The following is a 23,612-nucleotide window of genomic DNA, read 5'->3' as shown; positions in this document are numbered from 1 at the left end:
CCCATGCCTATTTAGAATTAATTTTTCCTCTATCTCTAAAGTAGCTGAACTGTTGAATATTTATGAGGACTTTCATTTGTTACTAGAAAAGAGAACACTTGAAGAATCAAAAGTAAAACTGGCCATCTCTCAGGGAGATGTGCAAAGCAGACCATTGGAGGTACATCATAAGTAGATTTTTCTCTATAGGACTGTTTTCTATTTAATTATGCATTGTTTACTGAAATTTGATGTAAATATTATACAACCATGTCAGTAGCATATCTGTGCTACATAAAAAAGAGTTCATATCTTATGTCAAAAAGACTGCAGTGTACTTGACATGATTTTCAAGCTTCTGTAGCAAAGTCCATTGCACTTTAAGGATTATGTTCAGCAAATTGTAATATGCACAGTCAGAGGTGAGAAGTGGTCCAGCACACTACACGAGAAGACATGAGACAAAATCCTTTTTTAATTTTTTTTTTTATTATACTGGAGAGCTACATAGGCTGACCTGCTTTGTTACTCTGAAGTACCTAGTCTTGTTAAATACTAGGCCATCTTGTTGTGTGTGATGTGTATGCATTTTAGATTAGAAACAATGTTAGTTTGTTTTTCTGCAAATAAAATAGAAATGTCCTTTAAAAATAAAAGTTAGCACAGCATTCTGCTTAGCTTGCTGTGGTACACTTAATACTGTACTACTTTGTAGTTTACCTTTCTCTTTTACTGTAGTCTTGGATTTACGGAAGCCTATGAGAAAATTATTATAACATGTCTTAAGGACAATGATGACTATTTTCAACTTGAAATAGAACCTACTTCTGGTCTGCAAAAATGTGTAAAGTGGGGAATGTTTTCCAGCTTCCATGTATCACTGGTTACTCTTGATAGTAGCAGGTTTTATTGTTGTTTTTCCTCTTCATTTAGCTTGAAATCTTCCCTAACAAGATCTTCCTGTATGTTACATGTAGAAACTAATTTGTTAGAAAAATTAATATGCCCATGCCAGAAATTTATTAGATGAATAATTCACATTCTGGTACTTGTCATATAAATCCTCAACTGTTTCAGTTTTCAGTTTGAAGTATCAGTTGGAATAAAAAAGATTGAACAACAGTAATTTATAATAATGAGAAATAAAAAAATTGAAAATTGTGAAAAAGCCTGTGTTCTAATTTATGCTTTTTTTTTTTTTTTTTTTTTTTTTTTTTTTTTTCATTAAAGCTTCTGAGGAAACGACATATTGGAAATGATATTGTGACAATAGTTTTCCAGGAGCCTGGAGCACAACCATTCAGCCCAAAGAACATTCGATCCCACTTCCAGCACGTCTTTGTCATTGTGAGAGTGCACGGTCCCTGCACTGACAGCGTTTGTTACAGGTAGCTATTTTTTGCTGGTTTCACTGAAAACAGGGAACTTGTGTGCAGAGGGAGGTGTCATTCCTCTTTTAAATTCTCAGTAGGGAAACATAATGAAGGATAGGGATCAAGGAGATTTTGGGTCATGTGAATTTAGAACACTTTTTAAGAAGCAGATAGACACACATGAGTATGTAAAGAAAGCAGACCTAATGAGGAAATTAATGCTGTCAGTATGTCTGTACACACACCCATATATCTTCAGTATTTGGGAATGATTTTAAAATTCCATTCTCACTTCCTTTTTATTCTCTTCATTAAGAATAAGCTAGAAGAGTATTTCTATATTGATTCTTATGATTTAAGTTTTGTTCAGATGATTTGGACATCTGGGCTTATGTTCTGTTTTTGAAATTAAGACAGCGAAAAAGTATGACTAAGCTCTCTGAAATACTTTCATTTTTTATCTCATTTTAGTCCAACAAAGAAATTTCAGAAAATTATGCAGAAAAAAAAAATCTTAGTGTAACCTAAAAGTCAGTATGATTAAAATAGAAAACGGTAATTGATAGTAACATATAATAAAGAATTTCAAGATGAGATTTCTGTTTAGCAAAAATTTTTTAACTAAATTAAAAGCATATAGAAATAATGGGTTTGAGTAACACTTCTACTTACAATCATTGAAACTTTTTACCTTTGTTATATCCGGAACTCTTGATGTACTTTTATTTTTGAATGTTGACTGATCTCAGCAAACGCTTCTAAAGCTTCTTTACTTAAAATATGAAATGTCAAGAGCAATGGATCTAGAGTAGTTATCTTGAAATGAGGTAGCCTTAGAATAAACTCATCTTTACTGAAATACAAATGTTCATCTAAGTGTTTCGTTCAGTCAGGTGCTTACTTAGAAGAAGAGTTAGGACTGCAGTGTCAGATATGGTGTACTCCTGTTTTTCAAGTAAGCATAGTAGGATTTAAAGGCTTTTCCCTCTTCATAAGTTTTTCATAAAGCTCACACAACACTTCTGGAACTGGTGCTGAACTTTTACATATATTAAACTCGCTTCAAGTAGGCATGTTCATGTTGATACTCGTTTTAAGATAGCTTATTGAAAAATTCTACAACTACGTGGTTTATGTGGACATAGCTTTTTCTTAAATTGTTAGCCATATGTTTCAGTTCTTATTCTGTACAGAAACCGATTTTGAAGTAAAGACAGACATACATCCACAAGGGGTATAGATGCATTTTCCATTTTAATTGGGTTTTAAAAACACAGAGAATGATCAGCTTTTGGTTATTATTCTAAATAATATGACTGCGTATTTTCTTTCTTTTAAAAGGCTTGGGAAAGATTTATGCTTGTTACACTGTAGCAGATTTACATGTCTCAGGGTTCTAATTCTGAGCTTTGGACTTCTGAATTGCTTTCATTTGTCAGGTGCTCACAACTACAAGGGCTGAAACCTTACTGGTTACTATTAGCGAATAAAATTTGAGAATTTCAGTGGTGCTACAGGCTTAAATTTTAAAGGGAGGGGGAGCAGGTAGGAAAAAAAATTGTGTCAGTGTTCATTTTGATAGAGGAGACCACCAGAGCACTGTATGTTCTGTGCACTGTCTTTAAGATTAAAATACTTTCTTTTTTTTTGTTTGTTCTCTCAGTGCAAACACTTGATGTAACTTATAGAATTCCATTGTGAAAAGTTTTTCTAGGAAACTTTTCAGAATAAGTTTGAGCTCTTTTTCACTGAATTATTTGGAACAGTTTCATAGATTCCTAATTCTAGACAAAACAGGAAGCCATATAGCATAAAAATGTACTGGAATTTATATTAAAAACTGCATAAAAGGAATAACATCAAGCACTTGGCCAGTGATTCTCCCTCCCAACTAAGATAAACAATACTGCAAAACTCTGGCTTCTCTGTCGGCATCATTCACTTTTAAAAATTCTCTGGCATATGTTAAAGATTAAATTCTTATGCCTGTGATTCATGATGTTGAAAACCTAATCAAACAAAATGTCGCTGGTAGTTTTTCATTCCATCCAGTAATTGTGTTTGACGCGTAGGCTTCTATCTCTTAATAACAGGCCCTTTAGGACCATGTTGCGGTTTAACCACAGCTGGCAACTAAGTACCACACAGCTGCTCTCTCACTCTTCCCCTGTCCCAAAAGCTGAAAAATCCTTGACTTACTCTAAGTGCTACTTACCAACAACTAAAACATCAGTGTGTTATCAACATTATTCTCACAAAAAATCCAAAACACAGCAGTGTTCCAGCTACTAGGAAGAAAATTAACTCTATCCCTGTGGAAACAGGTACTGAAGATGACCAAGAGTCAGATGGTTGCATTATGAGCACCTCTGTTGCATACTGTTAGATATATTGGCATACATTTGAAGGAAATATGACAGTCAATGACATATTTCAATATCAGTTGCCAGAAAATACAATTTAAAAAAACAAAACCAACAGAAACAAAGAAAACACCCCATCACCGAAAACCAGAAGATATGGTTAAAGTTTGGGTGACTTTATTTTTGGTGTTCCTGTGTGCCCCACCGTGCCCCCCCCAAGGGAAAAAAAAAAAAAAAAGCTTTACTAGTATTTCTGCAATCTCAGTTAGTGATCAAGGGGGGGCGGATTTCTTTGATTATGTTTAAGGCTTCAGATAAGTTAGAACTAATTGTGAAAATAATACCAGCCAGTCTTCCAAATGAAACACCACATACATATCTAGTGTGTTCAAGTTCCATCCTATTTTGGCCAAAATCAGTTAATGCTTTTTCAAATCTAGTTGCAGATACGTGGCAAATCATATTCAAACAGTTGAAGCATTTCTTGGCACAAAACTGTTCCAATACAGTTATCAGTCTCTTCTTAGGACCGACTGCCAAGTAAATGATACTGGACTGGAACGGCAGATCTTCAGTGGTGCCAAAACACTCTCATCCACTCTGTATCAAAAGAGAATTGACCAGGGAGAAGAGCTAAGCTTGTCAGCACTGCCTAAGGCCATCTTACTGTCAGTCCATCACTTGGTACAGAAACTAAAAGGAGTTGAAAAAGAAAGCATCTATTTCTAATATATGTCTCCAACCTTCTAAAAAATTTTTTTATTTCTAGTATTTTTGGGGCCTGCTTCTATCACTAACATGTGATATCAGCTTTTGATACAGAAATTTAAAACATCATCAGTAGTGTGATGTGTATATATATACGCATTCAGTTACCTGAAGATGATTCTCAAAGTGAAATTGTCATTGTGAGGTGACTTTGTCTTTATCTTTTTAATGTGTCCATTTTAGCTGTACTTCTGCTATTGATCATACACTTCACATTGCTTTCAGATGAGCCTTTCACCTTTAGGTAGCTAAATCATAAGTTAGCCTTTGTGACAGTGCATATTCAGAAGTTTTTTTTTATGGTAAAAATAAACAAAATTCAGAACTACCATACATGAATGATTACTTTATCAAAAAAGCACAGTTTTGCACTGGAAACTCTCTTCAGGCTTTGGTACTGAGGATGACTCAAAAATGCCTAAAAGCAAAAACAAGTGACCTTCTGTTTATACAGTAAGGGGGACATAATCTCCACATTATCAACATTAAAATGTAAATACAGCCATATTGCTGAGAAAATTAGAGAAAATTTGAGAGCTTAAGGAAAAAAGGAAATGTATTTTTGTACTAAAAAACTGATGAATTTGCATGCAGTGAAATACTTTGCTTCTTCCTTATTCTTTTATTTCTTTTAGTGTTGCTGTGACAAGATCCAGAGATGTACCATCCTTTGGACCACCTATTCCAAAAGGCGTCACATTTCCGAAGTCAAATGTGTTCAGGGACTTCTTACTAGCCAAAGTCATTAATGCAGAGAATGCTGCTCATAAATCAGAAAAGTTTCGTGCGATGGCCACCAGGACCCGTCAAGAGTACTTGAAGGACTTGGCAGAGAAGAATGTCACCAACACTCCTATTGACCCCTCTGGCAAGTTCCCCTTCATCTCGCTTGCTTCAAAAAAGAAAGAAAAGTCCAAGCCTTATCCAGGAGCCGAGATCTATAGTTCTGGTGCTATTGTATGGAGTGTCCATGCAAAAGACTACAGCAAGGGTATGGAAATAGACTGTCTCCTAGGCATCTCTAATGAGTTTGTAGTCCTCATTGAACAGGACACAAAAAGCGTGGTGTTCAATTGCTCCTGTCGAGATGTGATAGGGTGGACTTCAACGGACACAAATATCAAAATATTCTATGAGAGGGGTGAATGTGTTTCTTTGGAGAGCTTCATCAGCAACATTGATGATATCAAAGAGATCGTCAAAAGGCTGGAGGTTAGAATGTGTTCTCTTGTTTGGTTCCCCTTCTTTGCTTTCTTCTCTTGCGCTGCTGCCAAGTAAGGCTTCCATTTAAATAATGCTTGGGATGGCTAAAACTCTTCTACTTATCGTTATATCTATTAAGGACTGTCCTGCTTTTATTTTTTGAAACCCAATATTGCTTTCACTTTTCTCAGATATTGGCCAACTTCAGCTGGTTTTGTGTGTGTCAAAAATGTCTCAATATATTAAAAACAAACAAGCAAAAAAAAAAAAAAAAAACAAAAAACAAACCAACAAAACAAAAACCCAACGGACCAGGCCCTTCAGATGCATAAATTGCTCCCACACAATAAATAGAGACGTGTCACCTTATTTCTTTTCCTTGTTTTCCTTCCCTTTTTCTGTGTTGTAGGCTTGTTATATCTTGTTTGAAATGAAGCTGTAATATCTTTGACACTGATTTGTTATGTTGCTAGCAGGGTGCAGTCCCAATCCCAATTGCAACCTTCAGATAGTCTCTGAATTCATGTGATAAACTAAAAATGCGGTGAATCATGGTATCTGTCTATAAAACATCTGTCTATGCTCATTTTTTATCCAAGTTATGAAAGAATGTGTTGTGTTTCACTGTCTTGCCTGTAATTTCACAACTGTAGTTGTATAATGACCAGGGAAAAGGGAAAACCAGGCCCTGTTAAATTGGTCTTGATGGTATTCATGCTCATGATACATAGAAGAGTGGGTATAGACCCCAGTTTATTGAGCTTAATAGCTGCATGCCACCACATGATGACTGAAAGTAATCTTACAGTTTACTGAAACAGTTAGAAATGTAGAGAGGCTGTTTGGTTACTTAAGTGTAAAAGATAAAGTAGAGATGTTTGTGTAACTCCATGAGTTTTTCTGTTGTGTGCTGCTGTGTATCTTCTAAAATTCCTGTGGTTTCGGTAAAAATTTCAAGGCAGACCTTGGATAGCGAGACTCTACTGAAATTAGTAGCTTGGGTGACAAGACCCATTTCAGCTGATTACGTACCCAGGACTGTCACATATATTCCTTGATCGTGTCCCACCATTGTTTTGAAAGTTGGTTGGTTGTACAAAAATGTTGCCCTTAAACCTCGATTAGCATGGAAGGTCTCTCCGTGCATTAAATTCTGTCTTCGTTTCACTTCACAGCTTGTGACTAAGGGCTGTGAAACAGTGGAGATGACTCTGCGTAGGAATGGTCTGGGTCAGCTTGGTTTCCACGTCAACTATGAAGGCATTGTGGCGGACGTTGAGCCCTACGGCTACGCGTGGCAGGCAGGACTGCGGCAGGGCAGCCGGCTGGTGGAAATCTGCAAGGTGGCTGTAGCCACTCTGAGCCACGAGCAAATGATTGATCTTCTCAGAACATCAGTGACAGTGAAGGTCGTCATCGTCCCGCCGTATGAGGACTGCACACCGCGCAGGTATCGTATCGTAGCTACCCTTGGTCTGAAATTGTATCTTGATTTGTGGGGTTGATGGGGGAAGAAACACCACAGAATAAGTGTTAATCTCCAGAAACCGTGATATAAGGATATCATAGCATCCAGTATTGTAAGGTGAAAGAGGAAAGCAGGAAAACCTGCCAATATTCAAACTCCAGGCCCCACAGAATATTAATTGAATACCACAGTTTAATAAAATCCTTTAAATTCCATGGAATTTAACATGGAAATCAAACAACTGTTTGTTGACAATTGTGTGTTTGATACATCAAAATTAATTGTACATTTCCCTCCCCCTTTCCCATTTGTTGGTAGTTGCAGTGTCTGTGGCTATAATTCTTGAAAGCTGTAAGAGACTTACGTTATTCTACTTTCACAAATAGGAAAGTCTGTAAATTATGAGAGTTTATCAAAGCTATGAACCTGGCCAGAGAAATTGCTGCAAATTGTAGTTCTCCTTTACTTAGTAGTAGATCTTGCTGAATCTCTCTCACTTTCCATCTGTGTTAAGCCTGAGGCTTGTGTCAACTATATTCTTGCTTTTATAGTTTTAAAATGTTGCTTGATCAGAAATAAGCAGTAATACATGCTTTTTTTTTTTCTAAATTGGACATGTAAGTCCCTCCATTTTTCCTGAACTCATACTAAAGCTCTCTGAAGTTTTACTGCTCCCACCTGAACTCCCTGCAGTTGTCTGTAGCATTAAGCCACATCACTAAATCTGATTCCCATGTTCCTGACATCTTGTATTAATATCTTGCAAATGCTATATGATTAAAATGAAGTGATCTTTAATAGACTAAATTTGCCTGGAGGCTAGTTTAAGGTTTATGCTAGATTTGCTAAGAAGCAGCAAGTACAGTTATCAGAGTTCAGTGTGTTCCTTGCAGTGAGTCTGAGAGAGGATTTTGCACTGCTGTTTTCTAATCAGACAATATTTTTGTAGGAGTGGATGCTAAATCTTGGTATACTTAAAGTTAGGGCTGGACTTAAATGCATATTTGTTTAACTGATATGAAATTGTGACTCTGAGCAAAGACCTTATACTTGCATAAAAGAATTATTCATGTTTGTTTTTACTGCGAGCCATAGTAACTTCTTTTGTAACTGGTAGCAAAACAGGAGTAGAGAGAAATGGAGTTTTATTTGTCCTTTAGTTGTCAGTGGAAAATTGAATACATGTCAGGGATTAAAATGAGCAGTGGCATAAGGTCACTCATGAGGTATTTGGAAAGCTTTTGTACAGTATGTAGCAGCCCAAGCAAATGGAAAGTTCAGCTGCAATCATAGCAGAAGGATTAGAGCAGAAAAATCTATGTGGAAAGCACAGATCCTATTATTCCTGAACTAAATTAAGTACAGCCAAAAGTAGGCTTAGCTTTAGTGTATCCAAACCCATAGCAGGAAGAGAAATTACTGCACTTTTTGAAATACTCTACTCAGCATCAGTGAGTTTTGTTGTTGTCTTGTAGTGAGCAAATGTTTATGGTGGATTATTGCCTAGTTACAAAATTTCAGAAAGCAACTCTTTATCCTGCTTTCTGAATCCAAAATCATTACGGTTTAGGAACCGTGTCTTGAATTTGTACCTATCCTACATGTGTTACTACGGACTTGCCTTAAATCTTTGCACAAAGCAATTTCTCATTTGGCAGTCAGTTTTCCAAAATTGGAGTCCTTTTGTTGTGTCCTCTGGCGGTCATTTAGTATTTCTACTACAGTGACTTCTACAAACTGTAACTAAAGTGAAGATCAGTTCTGCTTGGTATAGTACATTTGTATGAGAAGCAGTCCCTGTCCTAACAAATTGATTGACATGAAGTTAGATGAAGAGCACGGATGCAGTTAGATAAGATGACTTGCCAACAGGCACATGTACAAGGTCAGTAGCAGATAAAAATATATCCAAGTACCCTGGTTCACAATCTGATGTCCTACACAGGGGGCGGGCCTTGTTATGGCTGTATCTCTACTGAAAGATGGTCATTAAACACTGCTACTGAACTCATTTAATGGACTGACTGCTGACCTTCCAGTTAAGGACACAGCAGCAAGAGGAAGTTGTGTATTCTTGCTGCTTAAACTAACTATGTCTGCAAAAAAAAGAGAAACCCAAACTACTGAAGTATATAATCACTAGGGAAAGAATAGCAGAGACATAAAATATTAAGAGAAAATTAAAACCAAGGGTATCAAGATTCTAGTTAGGTTGTGAGTGGACTTTGAAAACAAATCTTCTGATCATCCCCATCTACCATGCAGTGGTTCACATCACAGGGCGGTCTGGGAGCACACAAACATTTCCTTTCAGATGAAGCTGAACTACCTGTGCTTCTGAAGCACACCTCGTGCCTTCCAGCTGCAAATTTAATTTGTAGGTCAAGACTATAGGGTGGGCCAGAGTAAAACCACAGAATGTATATGTTGTGGACAGCAAGACCTCAGCACTGCCTGTTTCACTTTGTCTACTGATATTAGACTGCACAACTTGCTAATGGCAGCATAGCCAGGTAACAAGTTACCTGGTTTGGTCTGTATTTTATCTGGGAAGAGTTACTGATATTTCTCAGTACTAATGGAGTAATCACTTAGATGAAGAGCTAGAAGTAGAAAATTTTGCACGGTTTGTCCTTCCCATTAGATAACGATGTGTGTAGATAAACAAAGTAATCACAATAGAAAAATCACTTAGAGGTATATACATTTGTTAAATTAACCTCACTGAAGCAGAAGGTCACATCTACTTACAAATCTCGCATTTTAAATGTATGCAGAAGTTCACCCTGCATCTTGTGTGGACTGCATTAGCTTATGTCCTGCTTTACTCTTAATTTTTATGGTGTCCTGTTCTTGTACATCCTCAGGAAGCAATGGGCATCTTTTGGGCTTGGCATCTACAAATTTTAGCAAGTGTTTTGTTTTTCATAATGTCCAAATTTACCAACTGATGTACTCCAAAGCCAAAGATGTTTGAAAATGAAGTGTAATGCATTATTTCATGAGAATCTTGTCTTTTTTTGGATGTCTGTGCATCAGAAAGATTTATCTCAAAAAGAACAAACATTTGAGATGTTATTTTTCTGGGTGCAGGTAAGTTCTAAAACCCATGGCTTTTTTAAATTAGGAAGGGGAGATACCCTTCTAGCAGATCTTTTCTCTTTTTATAACCCAGTAATCAGATAAAGAGTATCAAAATTTGTTAAATATATGTGTCTAAAAAGCAAAATCTTACATTTATTGTTTCATAGAAGTGATTCAGCTGTCTTCAGATTTCTGTCCTTGTGAGCAGAATATAATTAATTTATTTTTTTATAGCAGCATGTTAAATGTCTTCATTTCCAGGAGTTCTTCAGAAAACTACCGTATGCCAGTGATGGAATACAAAGTGAATGAAGGAATGTCGTATGAATTCAAATTTCCCTTCAGAAATAATAACAAATGGCAACGAAATGCAAGCAAAGGACAGGGACCTCACGTGGCTCAGGTACCATCCCAGATACAAAGTCCAGTAACATCTAGGATTGGCTCTGGGAAAGGAGAAGGGAAAATGCCACCCCCAGAACGAGCAGCCAACATCCCTCGAAGCATCTCCAGTGATGGGCGCCCGTTGGAGAGCCGGAGGTATGTGTCTTCTTCACAGATGGCTTGTCATTACTTCTCAGAATCTTGTCTGGAAAAAGCTCAATAGATTTATCTAATTATCTGAAAACTGCTTTTAATCTTGGGTTTGGTTAGTCAAAAGGCAACATGAATATGAGCGAAACATTAGCCAGAAGAAAATACCTTTCCTAGCATGATTAACCATAAAATGAAGTGTTATTGGATTGGTAGGCTGTTTCCCTGTGTTGGATGGTATTTTAGAACTGCTGTATTGTTATTTAAGTTTTAAATGAGTTACAATCGAAGTTTTAGACCTAAGTGTTCTTGAACTCTGCATTTTGAAGTAGTAAATACAAATTTTAGCTTGTTTTATAGGCTTATTGGAATCACTGAAAACACCCAAGGCAGAAAGAGCATCTAACAGAGTGTTTAGCAGGGGAATTCTGAGCAACACAAGAAGCAAATTTATCTGATTGGGAAGTTTTCAAACTTTTTAGGCTAGAGAAGAGATTGCTTTTAAGTTTGCATTTCTCTGGGGTGGTTTGGGGTTTGTTTTTTTTGTTTTTTGTTTTTTTTTTTTTTAATGAGAAAGAGATTATTATAAAGATTAAGGTATCAGGCACATCCTGTCACAGTATTTTCATTCTTTCACAGAAAAAGATGTACTTGATAATACTCAAATGAACTGCCATTGTTTCGATTATCTATACAAATCTGTCACTGTCTCTGCACTTATGAAGAGATCTGTTGAGGGAAATAAGCTAGTAGCTTGTATTTCTTCTTTTGGACAATTCCTTTAAAAAAAAAGCTGTAGACAGATTCTAGTCATGCTTTACATTGCTGAAAAATATAAAGCAGTGGAAATAAGATGCGTATTGTAGAAAATTTAAAGAAGGTTCTAACAAATTCACTTAAAGCATTTCTTTACATCCTGAAGAATGGGATTAAAAATGTAATTTACGGAGATGGTACAACCAAGAAACTACCAAGGTGAAATTGAAACTTCTGTGTAGGACACCTTGTTAAGAAATGATAATAGTTGGTACGGACTTCATTTTCTTACTTTCTTTTTCATTAGACTCTTATCATACCTCTGCACTCAAACTGATTAGAGAGTGCCTCCCCAGTTGTAGCTTTATGTAAGTTGAAGACATGTATACATAACGCTCCCATCAGTGTGAGTTGCAAAAGAAAATTTGCAACACAGAAAGCACTAATAATAACTTACCATGTTACCTGTGAAAAAGTTTGCAGAAGCCAGTGAGACTTTGGACTTGGCTCTCTAATGGTATATTTGGCCCAACATAACAATTGCATGGCTTCAGGCCATATATGCCTGTTACAGCTGAAGACAGGCAGATGCTGAATTTGAAAGAATAAGAGTTAGGGTGTTGGGTTTTTTTGCTCTCTCCAGTGCTGTAGAATCTCACTCTGTAATTATGGAAGGCACAGTAATACCTGGGCAAATTTTAAGGCAGTGGCAGAAGCTCACAATCAGTTGAGTTGCTATTTTCTTCAGACACTTCCTTCTCTTTGTGTTATTAACTTGGGGTGGATTGGCCCCAGCTGGACACCAGGTGCCCACGAAAGCCACTCTCACTCCCTGCCTCAGCTGGACAGGGGAGAGAAAAATACAATGGAAGGCTCATGGGTTGAGATAAGGACAAGATAAGATCACTCACCAATTAACCCTCATGGGCAAAGCAGATTCAACTTGGGGAAACTAGCTTAATTTATTACCAATCAAATCAGAGTAGGATAATGACAAATAAAAATTAAATCTTAAAACACCTTCCCCTGGCCCCTTCCCTTCTTCCTGGGCTTAACTTTACTTCCAGTTTCGCTACCTCCTCTCTCCCAGTGGCACAGAAGGCAGGGAATGGGTGCTGCGGTCAGTTCATCACCAGTTGTCTCTGCTGCTCCTTCCTCCTCAGGGGGAGGACTCCTCACACTCTTCCCCTGCTCCAGCGTGGGGTCCCTCCCACGGGAGACAGTCCTTCATGAACTGCTCCAGCGTGGGTCCACCACGGGGCCACAGGTCCTGCCAGGAGCCTGCTCCAGCGTGGGCTTCCCACAGGATCACGGCCTCCTTTGGGCACATCCACCTGCTCTGGCGTGGGGTCGTCCACGGGCTGCGGGTGGGCATCTGCTCCATCACGGAGCCCCGTGGGCACGGGGGGACAGCCCACGCTCTCACCGGGGGCTGCAGGGCACAGCCTGCCTCACCGTGGGCTCCGCTGGGGGCTGCAGGGGAACCTCTGCCCCCACGCCTGGAGCACCTCCTTCCCTCCTCCCTCACTGACCTGGGTGGCTGCAGGGTTGTTGCTCTCACATATTCTCGCTCTTTCCAGCGGCAGTTGCCGTTGCACAGGGATGTGTTTTCCCCTTGTGAATGTTATCGCAGAGGCGCTGCCACTGTCACCGACGGGCTCGGCCTTGCCCAGCAGCAGGTCCATCTTGGAGCCGACTGGCATTAGCTCTGTCAGACACGGGGGAAGCCTCTATCACCTTCTCACAGAATTCACCCCTGCGGCACCCCCCACTGCCCCAACCTTGCCATGCAAACCCAACACATAACCAGAATTTTGTCTGGAGTCTTGAGTTGGCTGTTCCACAACTTGTGCCGAGGAGAGTGAGCCTTTGGCTGTGCTGAAAGACAGTGTATTATTAACTGTGTTTTTCTTGTGCATGAAAACCTCTGTGGGCAACATCCCACTCCTAAAGCATCCCAGATTTATCCAGTCGCTGGATGCTTCTAGAGGGCGGTTTTGGCCTGACAGATGTTTGCGAAGTGAAAATTACATTTCCATACATTCAGTATTTGTTTTCAGAAAGTGAAACTTTGACTTTCCATTTCCTTCAAGGCATACGGCTGGGGTTTTTCTTCTCTAGACATTCTTTTGTATTAATTATTCTTCAAAAAAGGGTTCTACTGGATCTTTTAATCCTTAAAAGTAGATTATCAAAGTAGCTTTTAAGTTTGGCTGGGAATTTTTTTGGATGCCTGAAAAATGTCTTCTCTCTTATCTTTCTGGTCTGCTTAACATGTTAGTCTTGGCTGGATGAAGTTTAAATATAACAGCAGCTGCATAAGGTTAATGTGTTTCCAGATAAAGTGAAAAAAAAATAAGTTTTTGTCTTAATACAGGAGGAAAAAAAAGGTAGTAAGCTCACTCCAAGACTCACTTGCCTTTTCTCTGCATGATCAAGGAAAGCTTTGCCTTTGGAGAAGCTCAGATATTTCTACTCTTACTGTGTAAAATCTTTAAAATCAACAACGATGGGAATTTCATAGCCCTCTTAACTACTGCCTCATTTAATTTTTCACCACTAACTTTCATACCTTCCAGATCATAAAGGTTGCCCATTGGGAGGTGCTGGAGTCTGTGCGTGTTTCTGGTGCAGGTAGGGGCAACGAAGCTCCACTGTGCTTTGCTCTCTACGATTTATTCTTTGCTCAGCTCTCGGCTGATTTGAGAAATGGAGGACCAAAGGTAACCCAGATACATGGGTACCAGGGTCTATACTGGTGGTCCTTCTGATCCAGAAAGGGCCCTCTAACTAACATGACCATAAATGTGACCCCACTGGCTGCTTCAGTGTCTCTCTCTCTATAGTAGTTACGTTCTAGAGAGAAATTTTAAGGGGTTTTAGAAAAAAAGCACCCCTCACTATGGCTCATTAATAAAGCAGTGCAGATAACCTAGATTTGCTTACTACCAGTAGAGCTTCACTTTCAAAAAGGAGGGTACTGCCTAAGTGTCAGTGGGGCTGGAAACACCTATGAAGATCAGCATCAGTAAGTAATTTCAGTATTAAATTATAGCTGTAACCTCAATTTTGATCTTAGGTTGTGGTCTAGATATCACTAGTTATCACTTGTTTCTGCAGTGCTGAGCTGCAGTTCAGACTTGCTGATGTTTGTTTGATCTTAATACTTAGTTGTTTTGAGACTGGAGCTGGCATTTATGCCTCTGCTCCTGCCTTTTGGTTGCATGTTCTTGGTTTATTGAGCCGGGCTCAGGACAGTGATGACAGATTTCATCTGCCACAAAGAAACAGTGATTTATAGTTTATGATCTTTATTTTAAGGGATGTGGCAGCTGAGAAACCCATAGTAAATTGATCCATATGGCTCTTGGAGCTCTGCATCTGAGATGATTTTTTGGAACTAGTGCTGATAACACAGACCATAGAAGGTTGGTACCTTCATTAGCCGCAGCTCCAGCAGGTTGGATTTCACAGAATGAAGTAGAGGCATTATAATATTTTTGATGTATCAGACCTGACGTGGTACTCATTTTAATGGTAACATGACTTACATTAATTTTGAGAAAAAAAAACTAAAGATTTGAGAGATTTAAACAAAAACAGCCTAACAGACAAGTGTTTCCCTCTGAGTACAGGTGTAACTCGTTTTGAATTACCTACTAGTGGCATTTGATCACTTCATATAGCCATAATCTCTAAATATGCATACTGAATTAAATATTTTTTTTTAAACGCTTGCTGATATTTTTACTTTAGTCCTTTTAACTGTAGTAAAAATAAATAAAAGCTGCGTTACCAGTCCTGAGAACAGGAGGATTTCATTTCATACACGTAAAAGCCTCCCCATGGAGACTGCAGTTGTAGGTGGGAGGGCAGCTTGCTGGCCAGTCCCTGATTCTGAGAAGGCAGGCAAATGCCAACTCACTAGCTTATACTTAAACTCTCTGTTCTTCATAGTATCATGGGTTCTTGAATGTATTCATGATGGATGTGCGTATTTGTGGTCAGGAAAAATAACCCAAAACTTCATGAACTTTAAAACTCTAATGTTACTGCAACGTTAAGACTGGAAAATCTAATAATATAAATGCAGTAATTTCAAGGTCACAGCTTCTTTCACGACATTAATTAGTCCACAGAGGACACTGTATAGCCTATAATCCAGAATAAATATCAGAGTGATACAATAAGGAAAAGAACAATAAACCAAATATATGTAAAGTATGCCAGACCTTATTGGAGATGTCGTAATTTTAGAACTTGGGTTCCCTCCCCCTACCCCCTCACAATTTTCAATTTTTATTTTGTACACTTAATATCCAGACTTTATTAAGAAAAAAGTGTGCCAGGAAAGGAGGTGAGACAGTGTTAGATGATCATCTCTTTTTAAATAACTTACCATAAACTGGAACCAGTCTTAACTAAAACTTGATTTAGCAAATGCTTGAAAAGTGTGAAAACCAGTGAGCAGAGCATGCTGCTGGACTTTGGTGTGCAGCTCAGTACTGTTCTGGATGGAAGCTCAAGGCTCTAACTAGACGATTTCTTGAGCACAGTCAGTATTCTAAACCAAATGAAAAACTGAATTACGACATGACTGCAGCCAAGTACTGGCTGTAAAATTCCACAGTATGGAAGTCTTAGAACAATATTAAGACTGGTTTTGAGTCTTATTGAGGACTTTGGAGCACAGTCTTGCCCAACAACTTCATACTTTGAAAGATGGCTAGGTGTAGTCAGTAACTGTGCCAGTAGAAGCTTATAGGTTAATTCCTGCAGATAGATTCTGGTTTAAACTGTTCCCATGTTATATGAAAATCCTAATCTGCTGCTGCTTAGCTTGGATCAGTGATGTTTTTCGTAGCATAAACAAGCAGGTGTCTGTGCTCCTCTTGCCACTTGTCAAGTGAGCATTACAGCATTGTGAGTGAGAGCTGCCTGTGTCACAGGCTCTGAGGATTTGTTATTTTAGTTTTCATAACATTATTCAAATTAAAATGTGTACTAACATGAGATTATGTATTATGTGTTTCTTACTGGTACCAGGACCTAGAGCTGGACGTAGCAATGGAAAAATCAAAGGTTTGTAGGCACACCTGGCTAGATGGCCAAACTCTTGCATTCCGGAAACATCTGAGAAGAGCTGCTCTGTGTCATGTCAAGAGTTGATGTCTCTTGATGGCCACTGTCAAACAGCAGGGACCAGGGAAAAGTGTGAGAAATGCTGACGGGTACAGAGGCAGGCTCCTGGCTGGCTGCTCTTTGGTCTGGCCCAGCGCTGATGCTCCTGCCCCGCTGTGTCTGCCAGCCATGGGTGGCCCCTCCTCACCCAGGTGCCTGCTCGTGGCTCTCGTGATAGTTCCAGGTCTCCTGCTGCTGCTTTTGTCCTGAGGGATAACAAATAATCATTGTTTGCTTGATCCAATATAATCCACATACAGACAGACTGAAGCAGATATGAAGTTCTGTATAATCCCTGGAGCTGCATAGCCTATTTGGTGCTTATTCATATGGAAGCCACTCTGTACCTCTAGTTGTCCCATTGCCTACCTCTCTCTCTTTTCTTCTTATAATACATGTTTTCTGAAATGCGATGATCAAATTGAAGAAAAATATTCGATAAGGTATACAGTGTGGTGTGGGAAAGTGCAATATGACAGCATAATTGCATTTTCTGTTTCATTCACTGTACCTTCCCCAAAATTGCTGATGTTCTTTTCTTCTTTTTGAATGGTTTGGTTTCCTTTTTAACATGAGAGCATTGAGTCACTGTTTTCAGAGAACTGTCACATCTTGCAGTATTATTAGGATTGGAAAAATCAAACACATGGAAGGTAAGCATGCCAGAATTAGAGATTTGCTGTGCAATTTTATTCAGAACTCTTGTGTAACCATATTTTCTGATACTTCCTTTGATTAAATTACGAGAATTTCTTTTAACAGAGGACATCTGCCTCATTCAGTTCACACAGTGGATGCAGCTCATTAAAGAAGAGCTATTTAATATTTTATTTTCCTCTTCATTACTCCATCCCTTATTTACTGGATGGCATTCAAATCCTGCTGTAAAGATGCAATTACTAATTCCCCTCTAAGCTTTACAGTGTCACCCATTACTGTAGTTTCTGAATGCTTCACGGGTATTAATTAAACTTAATTTCAAACTCTTGTGTGAGAAGAGATGACTTTGGCCCTCTTCAGCTTAAGAACAAAGGTAGAGAGGGAAATTACATTCTAACCATTTGCTGTGTCTTATTTTGGGCATCTCATATTTGGAAGTGTGCCCAGCATTGTTAATATTTTATATATTCAAATTACAGCTTCAGTTGACTTCAGCTGCTTTGGTAAGTTTTCAGCTCAGAAGTAAATCAGGCCTTGAAATCAAATAAGGCCTTTGAGAAACTTGCAATTAGTGACAATGAATGAAAAATTTTCTTTAACAAATGTGCCAGTGGTCATATTGGAGTGCTGCAGCAAGTGCAAGATAAGAATTCAGTTTGCTAAGTCAGCACTGAAGTGCCTTGACTCAAAGGCCATCTTTTCTCCTCTGCCAGCCTGCGCCACCTCGACTTCTGAGCTGCACAGCTCTTGCAGGAGAAGTTGTAGCACAAAATAAAACTGCGTGGGGCAGAGGTCCTAAGGGAGAAGGCACCTGTGTACGATGATACAACTACAGAGTGCCTTAGGCCTCGGGCACAAAGCATGCTAGGCAGACATTTTTCTTATGATGTCTACATTACATACCTATGCATACTGAAGATGTGGGGAAAATTACAGGTAATGACCCAGAAATTAATTTATTAAGAGCAAGATGGATGCTTTCGTTTGTCATACTAAACAAAATAAACGTACGCACATCCCACTCACTGCCTTCACAAAAGATTATTTTCTTCCCATATTTGGCAAGACTCAACCAGTCTTTTCAGGATGAACTAGATCTGTTAGAAGTAAATCATGCATAGTATAATCCCAGTTCAATTGACTGCAATGTAATTGTATCTGTTTAATGCAATGGATGCTTGGCCTATTTTTAAATTCAATTATGGGATTTATGCACTTAACCATTTTGGAATTTCTTCTTAAAGCTGTCTTTTGAAATAGATAATAGCTTGTTTTACTTTGGTTTTTCATTATAAATAAAAGACAAGCACAGAATATCTTAACTATAGGGACTTACTGCTAACACAATACTCCTTTTGTTTTGGGAAGTGCCTTTCATCAGGAGATCTCAAAGCAGCTCAAAAAGTCAATTTGAACTAATTTACTTTAAAGTTCTTTTGTCTTATTTATATGTTTCACACAAAATGAAATGTCTTTCACTATTAATGTGTTTTAATGCTGTTGTGAACCGTACCAACAAAATGTATTGCTGCTTTAAATAATAGGATGTCCTACCTGACTGGCTGTTCACTGCTGTTGTTCAGACCACATTTATAATACAATTTTGTTGGCCCTCAAGGTCTTTCATCTTTGTAAATGAGTTACATCTCCATGACACAGTTCTGAATCTTGACATTCCTTCTGAACAGCGCTGTCTCTTTTGGGTAAGGCATAGGAAGTAAAGAAAAGGCATAGCTCAGTCTGAAGTGAAAATGTAAGCATTTTCCAACAGGAAATAATTTTACAGAAATTATTCAAGAAATAATTTGTTTCCTTGCCATAAATTCTAATTTAGTACTGGGAAAAAAGATCATACTTCTAAACTGTGTATTACTCTGCAAGCATAACTGTGTTTAAATGCGTGTGCCCATACAGATGCATGAATGCTAATGAGAGCACGTATTTTTGTTGGCCGAACTTTATTTTTTTCTCTTTGTAAGAGTGCCACTGGGAAAATTAACTGTTTGGCTCACCACTCCCCAAGTTTCCAACTCTTGAACTGTGTTCTTTGCGATCAAATATTTCAGAATTGTTGCTTGATAAATGTGAGATAAGTTATATTCAGTTTGATACACTGGAAGGGAATTACTGGCTTTGGTATGGTACTTGTGACTGTCAGGCATTAGATCATTGCTTTCTTGTCTGGGAAAAAGAGTTAGTATTAGTCATATGTACTTTATGAAATTCCAGATGGTCAAGATGTTTGGACCAGTCCTACTGCTCTTTCCATTTCAAGATTTTGTTAGTTTACTGCTTTTTTGCAAAGTACTGAGAGAGGCAAAAGCACGTTTGATCTAGATATATATATACACGCACACTCTCTTTGGATATATACACATACATGAGTAACATTGATCAGTGCAATGTTTTTTTCATTTTCAAAAGAGTTTTTGAACTTCAGAAGTTCTTACAGTGGTGTGGTGAGAGCCGATTAAAATCTGACACTCCTTTACAACTATGAATTAAGTGGCTAGGCTAAGATCTTGTAGGTCCCCCGGCCCAAGGTGTTACTGAGGCAACTATCTGTGTGTTTCACTGAAGTGAATATGCATTTTTTAAATGTTAAAAGTTAAATTTCTATTTAACTTGTGTAAGTTTAATATTTTTTTTCTAGTTAAAATGAGTAAAGGTTTGCATTCACAGTAGGATTTTGATATTCATGGATGGTGTAATTCAAACTCCACTTAAATCACTGCAGAAGCTCTAAATGCCTTCAGTCACCACTGAGTAGAACAAAGAACTTGCTATCAGCAGTGAATTTGGTTGGGCTTTGGGGAGCAAAATGCACAAAGCAGAAAACGTTCTAAAAAAGCCTTCAACTACAAAACAGGATATACAAGTTGAGCAGTATAAGCCTGCTGCTTCCAGCCATTCTGCCCAGGTGCATGTGTTGTAATTCTAGCCCATTTATTTGCTGCATGGCTATGCCAACAGAAGACTTCATATGACTCAGGTCTGTATTTTCAAACAGAGGTCTGATATGTTGAGATAGTTTTGTATTAGATCGTTAAGTTTTTAGGGAGAATTTTAAGGTATTCATAAATAACATCATATTTTTTTAGTCCTTATGATTTAATTTGGACAAGTTTGGTGACATGGAGAGAAGCTTGATACTCTTGGAACAGTTTGTATAGACAGCTCACTACAGTTAGTTTAAACTCCAGGCAAGAGTTTGCTTTGAGAATCAGAAATATTTCGTTCTGTTCGGTATTTGGGTGACGAATATCATGCTTCATTATTCCTTACAAGCGATCTGTAAAAACAAAGCAAGACTTCAGAAGCTGGGATCTTTTTCTAGTGTGTGCTGGCATTTTCCTCCTGCATTTGCCTCTCTTCGTTTACTCCCATGCATCCAGCTTTTTACAGCTGATTTTCCATGGTTTCCAATAGATTAATAAGCAGAAAATGTCTGATCCCTCAACTGACTTAATTTCTGCTGCCTCCATCATGCCCTGGTCTTTGCTGGCGTGTCAGTTTGCATGATCTTGTCTGTCATGCTTTGCACTATGATATTGCTCCTCAGTATTGCTGATTCGACTGGTTCGTTTGCTCTGAACAGGTTGTCTCCTGGTTCTGATGTCTACGTCACAGTTTCATCTATTGCCTTAGCAAGATCGCAACAGTGCCGTAATTCTCCAAGCAACTTATCATCCTCAAGTGAGACTGGCTCTGGTGGGGGCACATACAGACAAAAATCTATGCCAGAAGGGTAGGCACCAGACTTTTTTCATATTCTTTTTAGGCAGGTTGTTTGTTCTCTGTTCCATTTGTTGTAATGTATATTAAACTATAGGAGTGCTTACACAGCCTCCTGTCAGTTGTTGTCTACACACATTAAAACATGTTTGTTTTCAAATATCACTGTCATGCTTCTTGAAAAAGTCAGTTTTAAATATCCCTAGCTTCTACCTCTTCCCTTTGCGACCTCTCTCTCTGATCCTAGTCTACAGCTGCTCAGGTTACTGTACAAAGGGACCTTAATGTATTTTAAAATCTTCATTAAAGGTACTGGTTTCATGTTGCAGATTGCTTCATTTCACAGGTTTAGACTCTAAAATAAAATAAGTAATAGGTTTGGGACTTTGCAGTCTGTGCTAATAGTTGAAGCAAAGTAGTGTTGAGTGCAACTAAGACTTTAGATGTGTAGGCATGAAAGTGCTAAGGAATCCACAGCTAACATCTTTTTCACATATTCACAGTCATCCTGTTTTAAGGCGCGCTCTTCCAACTTGCCAGACATTCTCAAACTCTGTGAAGTCATCCAATGTCAATGGAAGGGGCAACTTGCAGAGGAAGAAATTAAATTTGTATCATTTTTAGAGAGCACTGAAAGGAGCAATAAATCAGGCATCGCCAAGTAAGAGAAAAAAGTAATTGGCAGCCGGAGAGCCATCTACCATGTTCCAAATTACTTCCTATAGAGAAGATAAAGGGGCAAAACTGCTGATAGCTCACATTGCAGAGCTTCCCTCTGAAGTCTTCCTGGGTACATTGCAGGTCATTGTGTGTAATTCATTCTGGTTTGGGTCTTTATAAAGTAGAAGTATCTTTCTTTCTCTTTTAAAATATACATTATTACTAAGATTAAGCACCGTTGTCAGGAAGTGCTTAGCACAAGGCACTGACTTTTGCCTGTTGAGGTGCATGTAAGGGGACACTGCTCAGGGTTAGTCCGGAGAATGCTGTTGGGAGCACGTGTTTGAACAAGCGCTGCTTCTTGCTCCAGAGCACTGAAGGTTTCTCCTCCCTGTCCTTGTCCTTGCAGCTCAGTTTGAGGTTTTGGGGAGAGGCCATCTCTTCTCTGCTGCCCACCTTCATGAACACTTTGATTCATGAGACTCCCAGGCCTCTTCAGGTCATCATTTAAGTTTCTGCTTAAGTCCTACTGACATTAGGAGACTTGCTCTAAACCCATTAAACTTCACTGTCAGGAAACTGAAGAGAAGTGTGTCCAGAGCTCTGCAGCTGGAAGAGGCACTTAACCTCTTTACACGCTTATTCATGCCAGCAGCACTTCTGGGTTGCCCTGAATTCTGAAGAGTAGCTTGTGCTCCCAGTGTCTTGTCTGCTCTTTTCCAACTACGTCATTTGCTCTACAAACAAGATATTGCTGCCATATATCCTCGGACCATCACAACCATAACTGCTTGAGCAGGAAGGGATTTTCAGGCATACTGGGTTTTGTTTTGAATTGGCCTCAGCACACCAGCACCCATCCCAACCCTCTTTTGTCTTTTAAGTTAATTATACACATATGTTCACTACAGCATTCTTTAAGCATTTTGCAAGTTCAGCAGAGATGTGTCCTAGAAACCTTGTGTATACATTCATCTTGGTTTTGAAGTTTTAATTTGGTGCAAGGAAACACTGTTTAAATGGAATAATGAAAGAAATAATTAATATATGAACTTCACACGTTCCTTACTGGATGCTTTTTTAAAAAAGAAAACTTACTTATTAAACTCCAGTTATTTTGACTATTATGTTCTACTCTTACAGGAAAAGTACTTTGCCTCCCATGCCCTCCTTTTACACACGAATCATATTTACTCAGGACTTGCCAAACATTTTCTGCCAGGCTAAATAGAAAGCATGCAAAATGTAATTATGAAGGAAACTTTACCTTGCCTCAATAAGTACAGTAACATCTGTCGCATTACTACAAATCATTGCAGTTCCACGTGCATCTTCTGCTGAGATTTGTCTGAGACACCAGATTCAGGGCAGCGCTGTAGTGATGTAGCAGGTAGAGCTGCTCAGCGATTAGCCCACAGACGTTGTTAAAGCAGGGGAGAGGGGTTGTAGCATTCAGTTGTTAAGCTGCGGGCAAGGAGGGTGGGCTGGAGCAGGTACAGAGTGGAGGGGCACCGTGTCCTAAAGGTGATCTTCCCGGGGTGAGGCTCCAGTGTGCCCTCGGTATGCCAGTCCCAGTGCAGGAAATCTCAACCACAGAATTGATGTATACATTTCTTTCTTGTTGCATGATATGACAGATTTGGAAAGTTTGTGAAACTTAAATGACTGGAAGCGTGGGTGTGAGTCCAACCTCTGTCAGACAGCAGTAAGGGCAGTAACTGCTGCCTTTTCTAGGTTATTGGTCCATATCCTGTGCTGAGTATAGGCAAAGGCCTCACTGTCTTCAAGAATATCCAAATTGGTCTTGATGTATATATGTGTGTTTCGTATACGTATCCTGTGTTTACC

General features: G+C 38.7%; 1 protein-coding gene across 12 annotated transcripts in view; it reads left to right on the top strand.

The window, feature by feature from the left end:
- Positions 1 to 23,612, top strand: part of SIPA1L1 (signal induced proliferation associated 1 like 1) — a 223,366-nt gene that overhangs the window by 171,137 nt on the left and 28,617 nt on the right. For 11 of the 12 annotated variants that reach the window (XM_042790733.1, XM_042790736.1, XM_042790737.1 and 8 more), the window contains 5 exons: positions 1,210 to 1,367; positions 5,119 to 5,695; positions 6,862 to 7,136; positions 10,500 to 10,778; positions 20,968 to 21,117. In XM_042790733.1, the coding sequence (XP_042646667.1) occupies positions 1,210 to 1,367; positions 5,119 to 5,695; positions 6,862 to 7,136; positions 10,500 to 10,778; positions 20,968 to 21,117 (1,439 nt within the window). The remainder of the gene's footprint in view (positions 1 to 1,209; positions 1,368 to 5,118; positions 5,696 to 6,861; positions 7,137 to 10,499; positions 10,779 to 20,967; positions 21,118 to 23,612) is intronic. The other variant, XM_042790738.1, reaches the window with a different exon arrangement.

Source organism: Tyto alba, unplaced genomic scaffold (genome assembly GCF_018691265.1).
Source record: "Tyto alba isolate M040663 unplaced genomic scaffold, T.alba_DEE_v4.0 Super-Scaffold_18, whole genome shotgun sequence".
Taxonomy (NCBI): Eukaryota; Metazoa; Chordata; class Aves; order Strigiformes; family Tytonidae; genus Tyto; species Tyto alba.
The sequence above is the reverse complement of the archived record's forward strand: the minus strand, read 5'-3'. Positions and strand labels throughout refer to the sequence as shown.